We start from the raw sequence: 16,765 nt of genomic DNA on the forward strand, positions 1-16,765 counted from the left end.
GTGACCCAGGAACCTCTTGAATTTAATTATTTTACAGTATTTCTTCCCATTTCTCTTCTTATGAATGCTGTTATAGCGTTTATGGATAATTTGCACTTGCATTGCAGATTAACTTGTCACTATGTAAACAAGTATACAATACATTTGAATAATGTTATTGAATTCTGCCAGAATTATATGAGCAGAATGTCACATGGTAACAAACTAAAAACTTACAGCAGCCTTTGAACAGGATTGATGTCTTTCTTCTGGTTATGTGGCATCTGTGGTTACTTATATCTAGGCTTTCACATGACAAACAGCAGTGATCCAGTGGTATGGAGTTTATTTGTTAAATGCAAAACATATACACAGGTTATGTTCAGACAGCAGGTTCAACTGTTTAGACATAATACTGGCATGTGATATATGTTCACCAAATGACAGCATAAGTAATGAAAAAGAACTTGTAAAATGTAGATAGTAATCGGAGATGGGGTAAATCTGGTTTGACTACTTCTAGAAAGAAGGAACATAACAAAACGTAGCCTACGTAGATCTCCTCGTACCAAGCATCTCTACCTATTTGTGAGACAAATTCTATGCTACAATTTATACAACAGTTAGTTCCGGCTGCGCAAGCTGATGGGTTGAGAAGCGTTCTAACCGTGCTTGTTATTTTGCCAGAACATCACGGATTTGTGATATTCTAGGAGACACTCAAGCCATTTGAATGTTTTTACTTCTTACATTGTGCACAAGCAGAAAATGGATACTTTGAAGATTACATTTGACCCACAGCCGATTTGGTCAGACTCTGACGATGAGACTACACTACATTACTAAACCGTAAGTTGGTCTGTGAGGAGCTGGAGAACGAACTACGAGTGAGCAGAGCTTGTTACTGTCACGTAGCATGTCAAACATGCCACCAACAATCCACCTTTACAAGCAGTTGGCCCTACATTGGGGGTAATCTGACTCAATCAAACACATTGTTTGGATATAAATGGTTTGATTTGAAAGTATCAAAACATAAATAAATAAAAGCTGGAGAACGAACTACTGGCTGTGCAGTGAGTGAGCGGAGCGGAGCTGCTTGTTAAGGGGCTGTAATATGACGGAAGGAATTGTGAACATTAAAACATATTAAATAACATGTTCACGGCCCAGTTTATTTATTCCTTACTTTATTTATTTAACTGTTGTATAAAAGCAACTACGACCAAACCACAGCCGTGATGTTATTTCGCGATAACACACTCCATCTCATGTCCTATTGCTTATGCAGAATACACAATGTGTTATAATTGTTATCATGCTGCCATTATTCAGTCCATGGGTAGCAGTGTCTTCGCACATCACACTCTCAGATACAGAAGCAGACACGGGCAGGGGACTTGGGCAGTGCTGTAAACGTCATGATCCAGGCCGGGGAGCTCAGCAATCCTGAGCGGAAACCCCTCCCGAATCCCAACTCCGGCAACCGAGCAAAAGAAAAGGGGAATATCAAGGAATCAGGAAACACGGAGAAACAGCACAATACATAAATTATGTAAGTCGGTTAAGTATTTCACTGAATAACTATTTAATCATGCGATATTGTATTTGTGTTGGTGTAAATCTAGCGTACCCGTACTTTTGCCACCGCTTGACTGTTTTCCAAATGGAAAGGCCACACAACACTAGGAGGAGTGCTAGGTTAGCTAACTAGCTAATGTTAGCGAAGTACTGAAAGACCCGAGTGACGTTAACGTCTTATATTTTTGTAAAAGCAACCAATTAATTTGCACTATAGTGTATATGAACTATTAGCAGAGTTCGTGGAAATACTTTACGTACCGTAAAGGTGATTGCTATTTAAACTGGAATTCACAGTAATTTTAAACGAAGCAGAGCTTTGGGAGGCTATCCGTCCGACAGTCACTTTTGTCACCTTTCTTAGAAAACTTGGCTGAGATTACTGTCAAAACAGTAATTCCTAGGCAGTGCTCCGTAAATCGCACGTAGTATTACATGATCAAAACGCCAGTAATTTTCATCTCATCGCGTTTAATCTTTTACACCATGAGGTTAACAGGGCTTTACTGTTTTCTGCCCCCGTGGTAATAGCTATATGTATACGGATGGCTGCGCACCCATAGCGCCTACTGTGCGGGTGCATTCTGTCAGTTGTACTGAAAAGTATACTAATTAACATTGCTTTATTACAATGAAGAGTAGTGGTCATCATATTTGGCTTGTGTGCTACTACCCTACTGACGTTAACTTTATAAACACATAAAAATGCCCACATTTGCATTTTTGCAAATGCATCAAAAATAAACTGCGTAAAATATAATTATTATAATGCTGTTTATCTATATAATTTCAATAATGAAACTTGCACTTATATGCCTGATGGATGCAACTTCTTTAACATGAAACTATGACAGGTTTGTCCTCAGATTCATACACTTGATAATAGTCACTACTACTACCATAAAAACCTGTGACTCAAAAGTTTTATATATATATATGTGTGTGTGTGTAGATAGATAGATAGATAGATAGATAGATAGAACTTTATTGATCCCTAGACATAAGACATAAGTTAAAGTACAATAGAAATAAAATAAAGTAAAAAAGATTATCTATTTACATATTTACATGGCATATGAGACAGACTCACTCTATTTACAGACAGCAGGCACTGAGTGGTATGAGGGAGTCTAACAGCACATATTATAGACATGGCTAACTTTGAGTTGCATCAATATTGTAGTGTAAAGTGCATAGTGAAAACTGTCATTACAGTAATAGTTGTGATATACTGCACAGTGTGTATTAAATTATATAAAAAACTTCATATATATATATATATATATATATATACACACACACACACACACACACACACAACCCCAATTCCAATGAAATTGGGACGTTGTGTAAAACATAAATAAAAACAGAATACAATGATTTGCAAATCCTTTTCAACCTATATTAAATTGAATACACTACAAAGACAAGATATTTAATATTCAAACGGATAAACTTTATTGTTTTTTGCAAATATTCACTCATTTTGAATTTGATGCCTGCAACACATTCCAAAGAAGTTGGGACAGGGGCAACAAAAGACTGGGAAAGTGGAGGAATGCTCAAAAAACACCTGTTTGGAACATTCCACAGGTGAACAGGTTAATTGGAAACAGGTGAGTGTCATGATTGGGTATAAAGGGAGCATCCCTGAAAGGCTCAGTCATTCACAAGCAAGGATGGGGTGAGGTTCACCACTTTGTGAACAACTGCGTGATCAAATAGACCAACAGTTTAAGAACAGCGTTTCTTTAATGTCCAATTGCAAGGAATTTAGGGAATTCATCATCTACAGAACATAATATCATCAAAGGATTCAGAGAATCTGGAGAAATCTCTGCAAGTAAGCAGCAAGGCAGAAAACCAACATTGAATGCTCATGACCTTCGATCCCTAAGGTGGCACTGCATTAAAAACCGACATCCTTCTGTAACGGATATTACCACATGTACTCAGGAACACTTCAGAAAACCACTGTCAGTGAACACAGTTCGTCGCTCCATCTACAAGTGCAAGTTAAAACTCTGCCATGCAAAGCGAAAGCCATATATCAACAACACCCAGAAACTCCGCCAACTTCTCTGGGCCCAATCTCATCTGAGATGGACTGACGCAAAGTGGAAAAGTGTCCTGTGGTTTGACGAGTCCACATTTCAAATTGTTTTTGGAAATCATGGACGTCGTGTCTTCTGGGCCAAAGAGGAATAGGACTGTATAGATTGTTATCAGCGCAAAGTTCAAAAGCCAGCATCTCTGATGGTATGGGGCTGTGTTAGTGCCCATGGCATAGGTAACTTGCACATCTGTGAAGGCACCATTAATGCTGAAAGGTACATACAGGTTTTGGAGCAACATATGCTGCCATCCAAGCAACGACTTTTTCAGGGACGTCCCTGCTTATTTCAGCAAGACAATGCCAAGCCACATTCTGCACGTGTTACAAAAGTGTGGCTTCGTAGTAAAAGAGTGCGGGTACTCGACTGGCCTGCCTGCAGTCCAGACCTGTCTCCAATTGAAAATGTGTGGCGCATTATGAAGTGCAAAATACGACAATGAAGACCCCGGACTTTTGAGCAACTGAAATTGTACATCGAGCAAGAATGGGAAAGAATTCCACCTACAATGCTTCAACAATTAGTGTCCTCAGTTCCCAAACGCTTATGGAGTGTTGTTAAAAGGAAAGGTGATGTAACACAGTGGTAAACATGCCCCTGTCCCAACTTCTTTGGAACGTGTTGCAGGCATTAAATTCAAAATGAGTGAATATTTGAAAAAACAATAAAGTTTATCTGTTTGAACATTAAATATCTTCTCTTTGTAGTGTATTCAATTGAATATAGGTTGAAAAGGATTTGCAATTTGCAATATTTTCTTTTTAATTATGTTTTACACAACGTCCCAACTTCATTGGAATTGGGGTTTTGTATACACTCACCGGCCACTACTAAACGGTTGGACCCTGTTTTGCCTTCAGAACTGCCTTAATTCTTTGTGGCATACTTTCAACAAGGTGTTGGAAACATTGCTCAGAGATTTTGGTCCATATTGACATGATAGCATCACGCAGTTGCTTCAGATTCGTCAGCTGCACATCTATGATGCGAATCTCCCATTCCACCACATCCCAAAGGTGCTCTATTGGATTGAGATCTGGTGACTGTGGAGGCCATTGGAGTACAGTGAACTCATTGTCATGTTCAAGAAACCAGTTTGAGATGATATGAGCTTTGTGACATTATCCTGCTGGAAGTAGCCATCAGAAGATTGGTACACTGTGGTCATAAAGGGATGGACAGGGCCAGCAACAGTACTCAGGTAGGCTGTGGCATTTAAACGATGCTCAATTGGTACTAAGGGGCCCAAAGTGTGCCAAGAAAATATCCCCCAAACCATTACATCACCACCACCAGCCTGAGCCATTGATACAATGCAGGATAGATCCATGCTTTCATATTGTTTACGCAAATTATGACCCTACCATCTGAATGTCACAGCTGAAATCAAGACTCGTCAGACCAGATGTTTTTCCAATCTTATATTGTCCAATTTTGGTGAGCCCATGCGAATTGTAGTCTCATTTTCCTGTTCTTAGCTGACAGGAGTGGGACCTGGTGTGGTCTTCTGCTGCTGTAGCCCATGTTCTTCAAGGTTCGACGTGTTGTGCGTTCAGAGATGGTATTCTGCATTCCTTGGTTGTAACAAGTGGTTATTTGAGTTATTGTTGCCTTTCTATCATCTCAAACCAGTCAGCCCATTCTCCTCTGACCTCTCACATCAACAAGGCATTTTCATCCACACAACTGCCGCTCACTGGATATTTTCTCTTTTTCGGACCATTCTCTGTAAACCCTAGAGATGGTTGTGCGTGATGATCCCAGTAGATCAGCAGTTTCTGAAATGCTCAGACCAGCCCATCTGGCACCAACAACCATGCCACGTTCAAAGTCACTTAAAAGTATTCAAAGTCAATTAGTATTGTAATGTACCTAATAAAGTGGCCGGTGTGTGTGTGTGTGTGTGTGTATGTATGTGTGTATATATATATATATATATATATATATATATATAAAATTCAATGTGTTCCACTTTAGTTCACTCATCACAATAAATCTTAGCTTTTGTTTTTTAATCTGCATTGCACAGAAAAGTCTGAAATATCTGCACATTTTTGTTCAGGTCTGTACATGCTAGGAAATGTCACAGAGCTTGTAACAAAAGAGGTCTGGAGGAGCCTTTCTTTACCTAAGTTATTGTTGTCCATGAGTCCAGCCTCAGAGTCTTAATACAGAGTAAGGACATTCCATACCCAGTCCAGCTCAGAAGTGGCATTCAAGCAGTGGTTCCTTCCATAGAGCTGATCTGTAGCACACAGCAAGTCCTTGTTGAGGTAATTTCCTACTGATGCACACCTAACCACTCTAATTGTGTTATGAGTGAGAGAGAATTTAAAAAACCAAATTTGCACAATTACACAATGTGCAGTAAAGCCTTTATTTATTGAATTCAATGCAGTCTAAGATTGCAGGTGTGCTGTGTCGTTTGAGAGTCTCATATTTGCGAGCATACATTAGGTCAAAGCTGGAAAATGGTGTCCCAAGAGTTTTGGTGGCACTGTGTGTTTGTTTTATTTGTTTTATTATGTTAGTCCTGTAGTGTTTCCAATAGATTAGATTTAGTCTGGATGACCACTACATATGTTCCACTTGTTTTTTTATGTAGCCAATATATTTCTATTGTTAGCTGCTTTTTTTTAGAATTTAAGCTATTTTAAGTCAGCCTATTTTTGTACCTCTCTAATATTTTACCAGTGTAATTATTTAGGCATAAGCCCAAATTGTCATATTTACCTATTTAAATGTGTAAGCCAAAATTGTCCTCTTTAAGCTGAAAAGAAGGGAGAGGTCATGTTCTTAAAGTGGCTGGCACAAACAGATATCAGGTTTCTTTTCTAATTCTGTAGGTGCTTCGTCTGCTTAGAAATCTAGCTTTGAACCAGCTTGCTCAGTCAGGTCTTGTCATTGTAATAAAGTATGTCACAATAGGCTTTCTTAGCACATAGTTGGTCCTTAAAGAACCCTGGCAATCTGTGTTTCATTACAAAGTGAACTTATTATAGACTGTTTATTTGGATATAGTGCAGCACTTTATTTGAGACATTGTATTCATAATCATTGTATTAATTGTATAATTCTTTAAATGTGAATCCACTGGTTATTTTTGGCTGTTCCAAACTTATCAAACCTGAGAAAATAAACCATTGTGATAACTATCTGATGTCAGCTTTCACTGTCATTATGCTGTTTTAGGTGACTTGTTGGGCTATGTGGTTTTTACACGTTTTAATATGGCAATTCATGCAAGGTAAAGGGAAACAGGCAAGACTTCACAGTAGTCAGTAAGGGTGGTATAAAAAAATCAATGCAAAAAATGATCATGATATTTTGGGTTGACACAAAGAGGCCCAAGTATTGTTTTTTTTTGGTTTGTTTTGTTTTGTTTGTTTGTTTTTAATCTCTGTTTCCAGTTTTCATACGAATGTCCTTTTGTTTCAATTCTTTGTCCAGGCAGGAATCAGGACCAAATTACACTATTACACTATTACTATACACTATTACACTAAATCACATTTGAATTAGGTTTTTTAATATTGACTTAAAATAGAACTGTGAAGTACAATATTACTTCAGAAATACTGAAGTGTGATGAAAATGAGATTAAAAAGTGTAAGTATCATTAGATAGAATAAAGTTTTCTTTTGGAGGCATAATTTGAAAGAGTATACATTTTATAATACTGGAATACTTGCATATCACAATTTTTTTTAAATCACTGTATTGCTTTTACTGTGTGGTCACTAGTAATTCTACCCTTTGTAGCTAGCAGTCTTTTGTTTGCTGATTCAGTAAATTGATTGTAAATTTACATAACTTTATGGCTAATACTGGTGATTAAAAGATTGGTCAGCAAATGGATTTTTTGAAAGGGTCTATCTTTCTTGTTCTCTGTGGTGACACTGTTATCTGTTTTTCGCATGAGAGAGAGGAGCAGAAGGTATAGACAGTTAATGAGCTTTCTGGGGCTTTATTGAGAATTAAAAACAACTAATGACCAGTGTAATTAAGCATCAATCTGCTGCATTTGTCCAGGCTGTAGTACAAATATTTCTTGTTTGAGTGTATTGCAATAATTAATTTTTAAAATTGACCTTACAAAATGTAGAAGTCTTAATATTAGGGCTTTTAAAATTTGTCACTGAGAGCATGACATCTTTGCTAAACACTAAATATGGCCATAATACTAGGTAAATACTTAATACTAGGCAACCGAGTACTTTATCCCCCTCAAGTGGCTGTTAGTGACATCGTTCTTTAAGCCTTCAGCCTGCACACAGATATACAGACTTCTCTTTAGCTCCTCTTTATTAATCATTATTCTTTATTCTATTTATTGTATTTTTAATTTTGTGTAATTTCTTAGCCAAGTTCTTGTTAACAGTCTGTTTGCTTGTCTGGCCTGATTAGTATGTTACATGTCATACATGTGTGCACTCACCAAGACAAAGTCCTTGTACATGTAACATACTTGGTGAAATGAAGTGATATATGTTACTGGTCATCTTGTGAAAAAATCTACTTTTCCTAAAGCTTCTGAGATAAATCCATGATATATACTTACTGCTTACTTTATTAGGTGCCCCTACACTATATGGACACACCTATAGGAGCTTTTATGACATCTCATTCTAAATCCATGCGCATTAATATGGAGTTGGTCACTCCTTTGTAGCGATAACAGCTTCCACTCTTCTGGGAAGGCTTTCTACAAGATTGTGGAGTATGTCTGTGGAAATTTTTACCCATTCATGCAGAAGAGTATTTGTGAGGTCAGACACTTATTTTGGACAAGAGGACCTGGCTTGTGACCTCCTTTCTAGTTCATCCCAAAGGTGTTTGATGGGGTTGAGGTCAGTGCTCTCTGTGGGCCAGTCAAGTTCTTTCACACCAAACTCACCCAACAATGCCTTTATGGATCTTGCTTTGTGCACTGGGGTACAGTCATGCTAGAACAAAAAAGGGCCTTCTCCAAAGTTTTCCCCAAGTTATAAGCATACAGTTGTCCAGAATGTCTTTGTATCTGAATTATTAAGACTTCTATTCACTAGAACTAAGGGACCTAGGCCAGTCCTTGAAAAACAACCCCATAGCCCTGCTCCACCAAACTTTACACTTGGCACAGTGCAGTTAGGCAGGTAACATTCTCCTGGGATTACCAAACCCAAACTCATCCATCACACTGATAAAGTGTAATGTCACTCCACAGAATACGTTTCCACTGCTTCAGTGGCTGAATGCTTTACACCACTCCATCCAAAGCATGGCGTTGTGGTTGGTGTGTTGCTTGTGTGCAGGTGCTTGGCCATGGAAACCCATGACATGAAGCTCCTGGTGCATGTTTTTTTTTCTGATGTTAATGCCAGAGAAGTTTTGGAACTCTACAATTATTGATTCAACAGAGTGTAGGTGACTTTTGTGCACTATGCGCCTTAGCACTCACCCTGCACTGCGCTTTTACACGGTCTGCCACTTTGTGGCTGAGTTGCTGTGGTTCCTAAACATTTTCACTTTTAAATAATACCACAGTTGATGATAATAATATGAATATTAATAATATTAATATTGATAATAATAATTCAGTAATACCACAGTTGATTGTAGAATATCTATGAGGGAAGAAGTTTCACAAATTGACTTGTTGCAACGATGATGTCCTATTACAGTACCATGCTAAAATTCACTGTGCTCTTTAGAATCACCTGTACTTTCACAAAGGTTTGTAAAGGCAGGCTGCATAGTTAGGTGCTTGATTTTATGCACCTGTGGCAATGGGACTGAAAAAAACACCTGAATTCGATGATTAAGAGGTGTGTCCAAATACTTTTGTCCATATCGTGTATCTTGATTAAATTTAATGACCAACACAAACTGGGCAGCAAACGATAAGCTTAAAGATACACAATATGGACAAAAGTATTTGGACACACCTCTTAATCATTGAATATATAATTATACCTGCTCAGGGGTGGTCCCATTGATGAATGGAAAGGCTAAAAATGATGAGAGCAGACGATGGACTTAGAAGATTCATTCTGAAACCTGTAGATTTACAGGTTTTTGTTTCCTGAAAATAATTAAATACAGATTAAATATTAATAATTAATCATTAGAGATAAGCACAAAGGTATAATACAAATAAAAATGCAATTGTGGCTAGCAGTAGTAGAGGAAAAATCAACAGAGCTTGAAAGCCAGTGGTCTATGGTCTCCTTTAAAGTTTGTAACTGGATCTGCAAACTTGGTTATTTTTATTCAAGTTGGCATTTTTGGTGAAACTGCCTCTTCAATATTTGGCATTGTGCTAACTGCCAAGATCAACTTTTATTCATTGTTTAAATGGAGTGTCCTTTAAACTTCTATCATTTGCCCCCCCACCTTGCAGCACGAGAAATGCAGACTTGAGGGTCACCCTGGTGAGTGACAGACAAACTGTTTGCTTTGCAACTGAAATGGGGTTCGGTCAGGACTTGCGGAACTCCCACGAGGGCCTGATCAAGCTGCAGGACTGGGAGCTGAAACTGCTGGAGACAGTAAAGCGGTTCATGACACTTCGTGTGAAGAGTGACAAGGAGTACGCCTCACTCCTGCTCAACATTTGCCAGCAGGTGGACAAGCATGACAACTCCTCCCAGATCCACTACATCAGCACCATCTCCAAGGTAACTACTGTGTTTCCTTGGGACTCTATGTCAGCATGAATAATGTACAGAATGTATATTTTCTTTGTTATTCTATGAATGCTTGGTTTGATGGTTAGCAGTTCTAAAATTAGAGCAACCAACTAAGGCACTTTTTTTTCTTTCAAGAGAAAGGTTGGGTTATACTGCTGAAACCCAGTCAAGCTGTGATCAGCCACAAGGGATTAGTCACCGCACAACTGTCTCACGGGGGGATAAATGGCATTGTCCTATATAAGCCATTGTGTTTTCTCATTAAGGGCATCTTAAAAAGAACTGTTAACCCTCTTCCTCAAGCCCACCTAGTATAACACACTCAAAAGCAGAGTGGTGTGGGGAAGGGCTTTAGTTGAGACACAACATCATTGGGAAGCTAAAATGAACTAAAGTTGTACACACAACATTGGGCGCCCCTGGGCAAGTTTCTGAGACTTTACAATTGGAAGTGTGTCCAAGGATTTGAATATGTCACAATTACTGTTTTATTTTTATATTTCAATATAAAGATTTGTAAAAATCTTTTTTTTTTTTTTTACTTTACAAGTTTTTGCATACAACTGTACATGAATCTTTGATCCTGCTTCATAGCCTAATACAGAAAGCAAATATCCAGTGATGAGAAAACCTTGTGACAGGTTGTCTGAAAATCATTATAAACAGTTCAGTATCATTAAATTTCAGACTGCGTAGTATTGAACATACTGTATTATTTGATGTTTCTTGTTTTCTTGTTGCCCTCAGTCGTGGGCTCACATGGTACAGCAGACAGAGCAGCTGAGTAAGATCATGAAGTCTCATGCTGAGGAACTGAACTCTGGCCCACTGCACCGCCTCACCATGATGATCAAAGACAAGCAGCAGGTGAAGAGGAGCTATCAGAGCATCCATCAGCAGATCGAGTTTGAATTGAATAAGGCAAGTCTAGTACTGACTTTAACATTGAGCTAGTGTTCTTTGAAACCATTGATTAGTGCAGCTTGATTTTATTGTGTCTAGGTTACAAAAACCGATCTTGAGAAGATGAAGGGTACCTACAGACAATTAAGTAAGGATGCTCATAGTGCCAGAGAGAAATACAAGGAAGCAGTTGTTAAAGGTAAGGTCTCCCTTTATCTACCTCTATAAACTCGTGTACTCGAGCCCGAGAATTTTATTGTATTTCTTTTGTCCACTCATTAATGGAATACTCCATTCCCCTTCAGTGCATTTTGCTGTACTTAGAAAAGAACAGAAAACTTGTTGATTCAAAACTCATTTACAATAGAAGCCAATGAACACTCACTGAATTGCATCAATAAACATTAATGTGCAATACACATTAATACACAGTTTTGTAGAACACATTCTTCTGTCTGTTCTTCAGGTATTTTAAATGAGCAAATCTGGACATTTTTTTCTTTCAGGGATATAATTAGGTTTACTGAGGGAAGCATTTGAGGTGAAACATTACCGGTGTAGTGGTATGAGTGTAGTTTTCACAGGTACAAACTGATTGCATGTAAATACCATTCACTGAAGTAATTGAAGTATTTTTTCAAGCAGCTATGTCTTTATTACAGGATTACCTCTATCTACAGCAGCTCCACGGGTAGCCGGTCAGGGTACTGCTGCTTAGATTTAAACATTTAGTGTTTTCCTTTAAAGAGACCCTTATCTCTCCACTTTAAAAATAACAGCCCTTGCCATGGTATCTCTAGCAGGGCAGTAATTTGATGAACTGTCTTGGATTGGTGGCGCTCTATTGCTGTGTCATGTTAAAAAGTCACTGAGTTCTTTAGTAAGACCCATTCTGCTGTCAGTGATTATCTACAGAGAGTGTGAAGCTGAATGTTTTGTTTTATACAACTGATAGCAATGGATGTAGTTGAAAGAGCTAAACCACTAATTAAAAGGGGGGGGGGGGTTATGTATGTTTGGCCATGTAGAGTGGCTTCTGTTCTTTTCTAAGTACAGGAAACCACATCAAACTTACTTTTTGTGAAAATCAACTATGCACTAAATAAGCAGCAGATTTGGAGTTGAATGATGCTAGTGTGTTCCCGTAACCTAGGAAAGCATCTGTCGCTAAAATTCTGTCAGCCTCACTGTCCTCAGGTTAGAGGATAAATAGACATTAACCAGACATCACAGTATCTCCCCATCATTTTAAATCCATCAATGTGCTTTTCGGCAGGTGGGGTGGCCGGTATATTAGTGAAAGAAGAGATAATCCATTAAGCGGAAGGTAGTGCAGACTGACTAACTATACCTGGTGCTACCCTTGGCCAAGTCACTTAATGCCCCCGCTGCTCTGCTGGTGAAACTGTGATGCTCCCAGATTGAGAGTGACCTTGTCACTGTGCTAGAACTTTATTACTTACTGAGCCACTGACAGGACAGGCTCACTGGGCACCAGCTGGACATTCCAGCTCTCCATTCACATTACTGTGCACTAGGGGTGCAACGATTATTCGACTTAGTCAATTAAAATCGAAGATCAAATTAGTTGGCAACTAATTTAGTAGTTGCTTAGTTGCTGACGTCATTATGCGTCTTTCTCGCATTCACTGGGAACAACAGCGCAATGGCAGCTTCAAGAACAAAATCTCAAAAGTGTGGGAACTAAACTCAGAAAAAAGATTGTCAGCTGTGCTGCTTGTAAAGCCGAGTTTAGCTGGCACGGAGCACATCCTCCATTATGGAGCATCTGAAGAGGAAACGCGTCGGCTCACTGTGAAGAAGATTCATCTCGGTAAGATACGTACCCAAACCGGTATACTAGCCGAGGCCGCCGGCGAACACAGGAGAGCAAAGTTTTCTGTTCTCCACGAAGGTTTGGCTCCACTCACTAATGGTTTTAGGGGTAGTTCTCCGAGAGCACACAGGATAGCTGGACAAAGGGTCACTGCTTGAAATTAAGTGATTACACAAAAAGTATCTGCTCTCAGGGGACAGCGAGACTCTCACAGGAGCAGAGAGAGGTGCTGCCTTACCTCCGTTTCATTAAAGACCTGTGATTGTAAAATCACAGGTTTGCACATTCTTTTGGAAAAATACATTGAAGTTTTTTTTTTATCCTTTGTATTAGCAGGAAAATTCATTAAGCAGTGAATTCTTGAATGTTATTCATCTTTGTCTTCATTGTTTATTTAGCAAATGCATAAAACAACCTCAAGCTAAATTTAAAAGCTAATAGCTACTAGCTATTACTATTAGCTCACTAGTTCATGCGCTGGAGGGGACGTGCGCCACTGCATTGTCAACTGCATAGTATTCACATAATTTACTTCTCATTATTGTACTGCACATTATTTTTATTGTTTTAGTATATTTTATTATTTATCTTTACTTTCTGTTTATGTGTCTAATTTTGTCTAACTTTGGTCTTTACTGTGCTTTGTACTGCTGCAATAGAAGAATTTAATAAAATCTATCTATCTAGTTATGCAGCACAGTAAATTCTAGCCTTGAAATATGGTCATTAACTTGCCCTGTCGCTTCCTTAGGCAGGGAGCCAGAGAAGGCACGCGAGCGCTATGACAAAGCCACCATGAAGCTGCACAACCTGCACAACCAGTATGTGCTGGCGGTGCGCAGCGCACAGCTGCACCAGGAGCATTACCACGAGAGTGCACTGCCCCTGCTTCTCGACTCACTGCAGAAGATGCAGGAGGAGATGATCAGCACTTTGTAAGTCCATTATCTAGCTAAAAGTGACCACATTGCATGGTGTTTAATAAATTATACTAGTTTGGTTCTGCTGGGTTTTATTAATTTTAGTCAATGTTTAAATCAAATTGAAAATAGAAAGTTGCTGAGTTTAAGAAATATCTATCCAGGGTAACTAACACATCAGGACTGTTTCACAGATCAGTAGTTTTCAGATATCTGAAACATTTAAGACAAAAGTGAATATTACCCAACAGGGGTGTCTACCATTGGACAGCCTTGAATTAAAATACCACAAAAACTTGTTTTTTTTAACCTTGTAGAGTGTACCTTGTTGCTGTACTTTGACTTTTATAAACATGTTGGATGGCTTATCTTTTTTTCCTATACTCACTGGTACAGAACTAAGATCCTGTTTTAAACTAGTCCAGTATGTGTTAGATTGCTAGAGCACAACACCTTTGTGGGTGTTTTTTTTTTCTTAAGCTGTTGTTTTAAATCAGTGAGCTTCCAGTAATCTCAGTTTAATCTAAGTGCAGAACAGTGGGATGACTTTTAAAGCAGCAGGTGTCACTGAAATGACCCAAAGCCAAAGTGCCTTGAATGTGAGAATATTCAATGATTAAACTCAAGCTCAAGATTGATTTGGTTTTCAGAAAACTGAATTTATTGTTATACATATCAGTTATATTTATTATTTGTTTGGGTAAGAACTAGTTCAGATTTATTAAGTAAACAAACAATTTACATTATTCATAGGCAGGATTCAGCGAACAGTTCAACTCAGATTTTCTTTCTCTCTATTCTAGGAAAGGCATTCTGGAAGAGTACAGTGAAATCACCAGTCTCTTAACTGATGAAATAGTTAAGGTCCACAAAGAAATACACACATCCATTGACCAAATTGATCCAGTATCAGAGTATGATAACTTCATTGAAATGTATGGGTAAGTAAAAGAATCTGCAGATGCAATGCTGACAAACATTTTCCTCTTCTTTGTCCTCTTCTTCTTCTTCTTCTTCTTCTTTATTATTATTTATTATTATTTTCTAGGTCACCTGGAACCAAAGAACCAAACGTAGAATTTGATGTTTCACTGTTAGAGGAAACAGAGAATCTTCAAGCCAATGAGATCCTATGGAATAATTTGACTGCGGACAGTTTACAAGCATTGTGAGTTTGGAGTCCACATATAATAGTAATAATAATCAGAATGTAACAGTAAATAGTAAAAATACTCATAGTAATAACAATCATTTATTTGATATATACACATTATATTTTTAAAATTATTAATACAAGGCATAAATCATATTTGGTGGAGATAACAGCAATTAAAAAATTCAGGAAGGCAGAGATATTTACCAGTATGAAATAATTATGTTAAGTTAGAGGGAATAAAAAAACAAAAAACAAAACAACGATACAAAGCTGCACATCTGTCCATTTCTGCTAACAGATATTTTCAGATTTCAGTTGGCAGGATCAAAATCCACCTCATCTCCTTTTTTAACCTCCTTTTTATCTTAAGACCGAAGCTCAGAAGTGCAGCTGTGTATCTAAAAATGTTGGACTAGTTAGCTGTGGTCTCACCGAAACATCTTCATTAGTCTATTGGACAATAACACATTGTTTATTATTGATTTCTGGTCAGCTTTCAACTTTTATTTGAAGCCATGTGTATGTGATCTGTCCTCAGGTTGAAGTGTACAACCGAGGAGCTGCTGCTAACCCAGCAGAGTCTGCGCAGTAAAGAGGACCTCATGCTAGACCTGCAGAGCAAAATTGAGGAGTCTGCTAAAACCTGTGAGAAGAAGTCTGAGTATGTAGAACCCTAATCATTTTGCTTGTACCTCTTTTATTTTTTGCCAGTTGTCTATTGCTTTGAGGTGTGGTGCCTTTTCTTATCAAATGTAACAAAACAAAAAAGATGCTGTTGTAAAGGAGTCTCTCATAATCAAGTGTAGGCTTGATTATCACTCATGAATGTGCACTCTTAAAACAAATGTTCCCAAAAGATATCTTTGTGCAATGCCACAGAAGAACCACTTTTGGTTCCCTAAAAACCTTTTAATAGTTATTTATGTAAATAAATTATGTGAGTGCAAAGAAACCTTTTTACAGTTTAAACATGCACATAATGCAAAAGTCCTGGGAAGAAACCTTAAATTTAAATAAAACCTTTACATTATGCAAAGGTTCTTTAAATGTTTTAAAGGTTGTTCATGCTGACAAACCTTTTCTTTAAATTAGGTTCTTCCTCATTATCACTCCAAGCACTGTTTGAGGCACTTGTACAACTTTGCCTCAGCATATTTGTAGACTTTCTGTGTAACCCCGCAAATGTTATTGAGATTTTATCACTCTGTTCATGCACTCTAAAAATACTGGGCACAAATGCACAGTACCCACTTTCTGCTAAGGCTTGCTTATATCTCTCTTTCAGCACGGTTTTGTTGCTGAGTCAGAAGCAGTCTTTGGAGGAGCTGAGGCAGACAGTGCAGCTTCTCCGCTGCTCTCAGGCCAAACTGAGCTGCCAGAAGGAGCTGCTAGAGCATAAGATGAAGGAGAATGAGGGCAAGGAGCCTCCGCCTGTGGTCAACTATGAAGAGGATGCACGCTCTGTCAATTCAGTGGTAAGGTTTTGTGATTTTACTTTCTTCCAGAAGACACATGACTTATTTTTTCCTTAAGACATTTGATAATGTTAAGCATCTGTGTAGCTTGTTTTCAGTAGGCTGTTTATTTCAGCAATACGTTACACA

The 16,765-nt window shown here is 38.2% G+C and overlaps 1 protein-coding gene across 2 annotated transcripts in view; it reads left to right on the forward strand.

Annotated features, from left to right (window-relative positions):
• Nucleotides 1-1,095: 1,095 nt before the first annotated feature.
• fer (fer (fps/fes related) tyrosine kinase) overlaps nucleotides 1,096-16,765 on the forward strand; it is a 41,294-nt gene continuing 25,624 nt past the window's right edge. Inside the window, exons 1-9 of one of the 2 annotated variants that reach the window (XM_017682868.2) lie at nucleotides 1,098-1,534; nucleotides 10,057-10,333; nucleotides 11,093-11,266; nucleotides 11,348-11,447; nucleotides 13,837-14,020; nucleotides 14,809-14,946; nucleotides 15,054-15,173; nucleotides 15,700-15,822; nucleotides 16,447-16,636. In XM_017682868.2, coding sequence (XP_017538357.1) covers nucleotides 10,124-10,333; nucleotides 11,093-11,266; nucleotides 11,348-11,447; nucleotides 13,837-14,020; nucleotides 14,809-14,946; nucleotides 15,054-15,173; nucleotides 15,700-15,822; nucleotides 16,447-16,636 — 1,239 coding nt within the window. In that variant the 5' untranslated portion in view covers nucleotides 1,098-1,534; nucleotides 10,057-10,123. Of the gene's footprint in view, nucleotides 1,535-10,056; nucleotides 10,334-11,092; nucleotides 11,267-11,347; nucleotides 11,448-13,836; nucleotides 14,021-14,808; nucleotides 14,947-15,053; nucleotides 15,174-15,699; nucleotides 15,823-16,446; nucleotides 16,637-16,765 lie in introns of both variants that reach the window. The other variant, XM_037533440.1, reaches the window with a different exon arrangement.

The sequence above is a fragment of the Pygocentrus nattereri genome, chromosome 23, assembly GCF_015220715.1.
Source record: "Pygocentrus nattereri isolate fPygNat1 chromosome 23, fPygNat1.pri, whole genome shotgun sequence".
In the NCBI taxonomy this organism is placed as follows: Eukaryota; Metazoa; Chordata; class Actinopteri; order Characiformes; family Serrasalmidae; genus Pygocentrus; species Pygocentrus nattereri.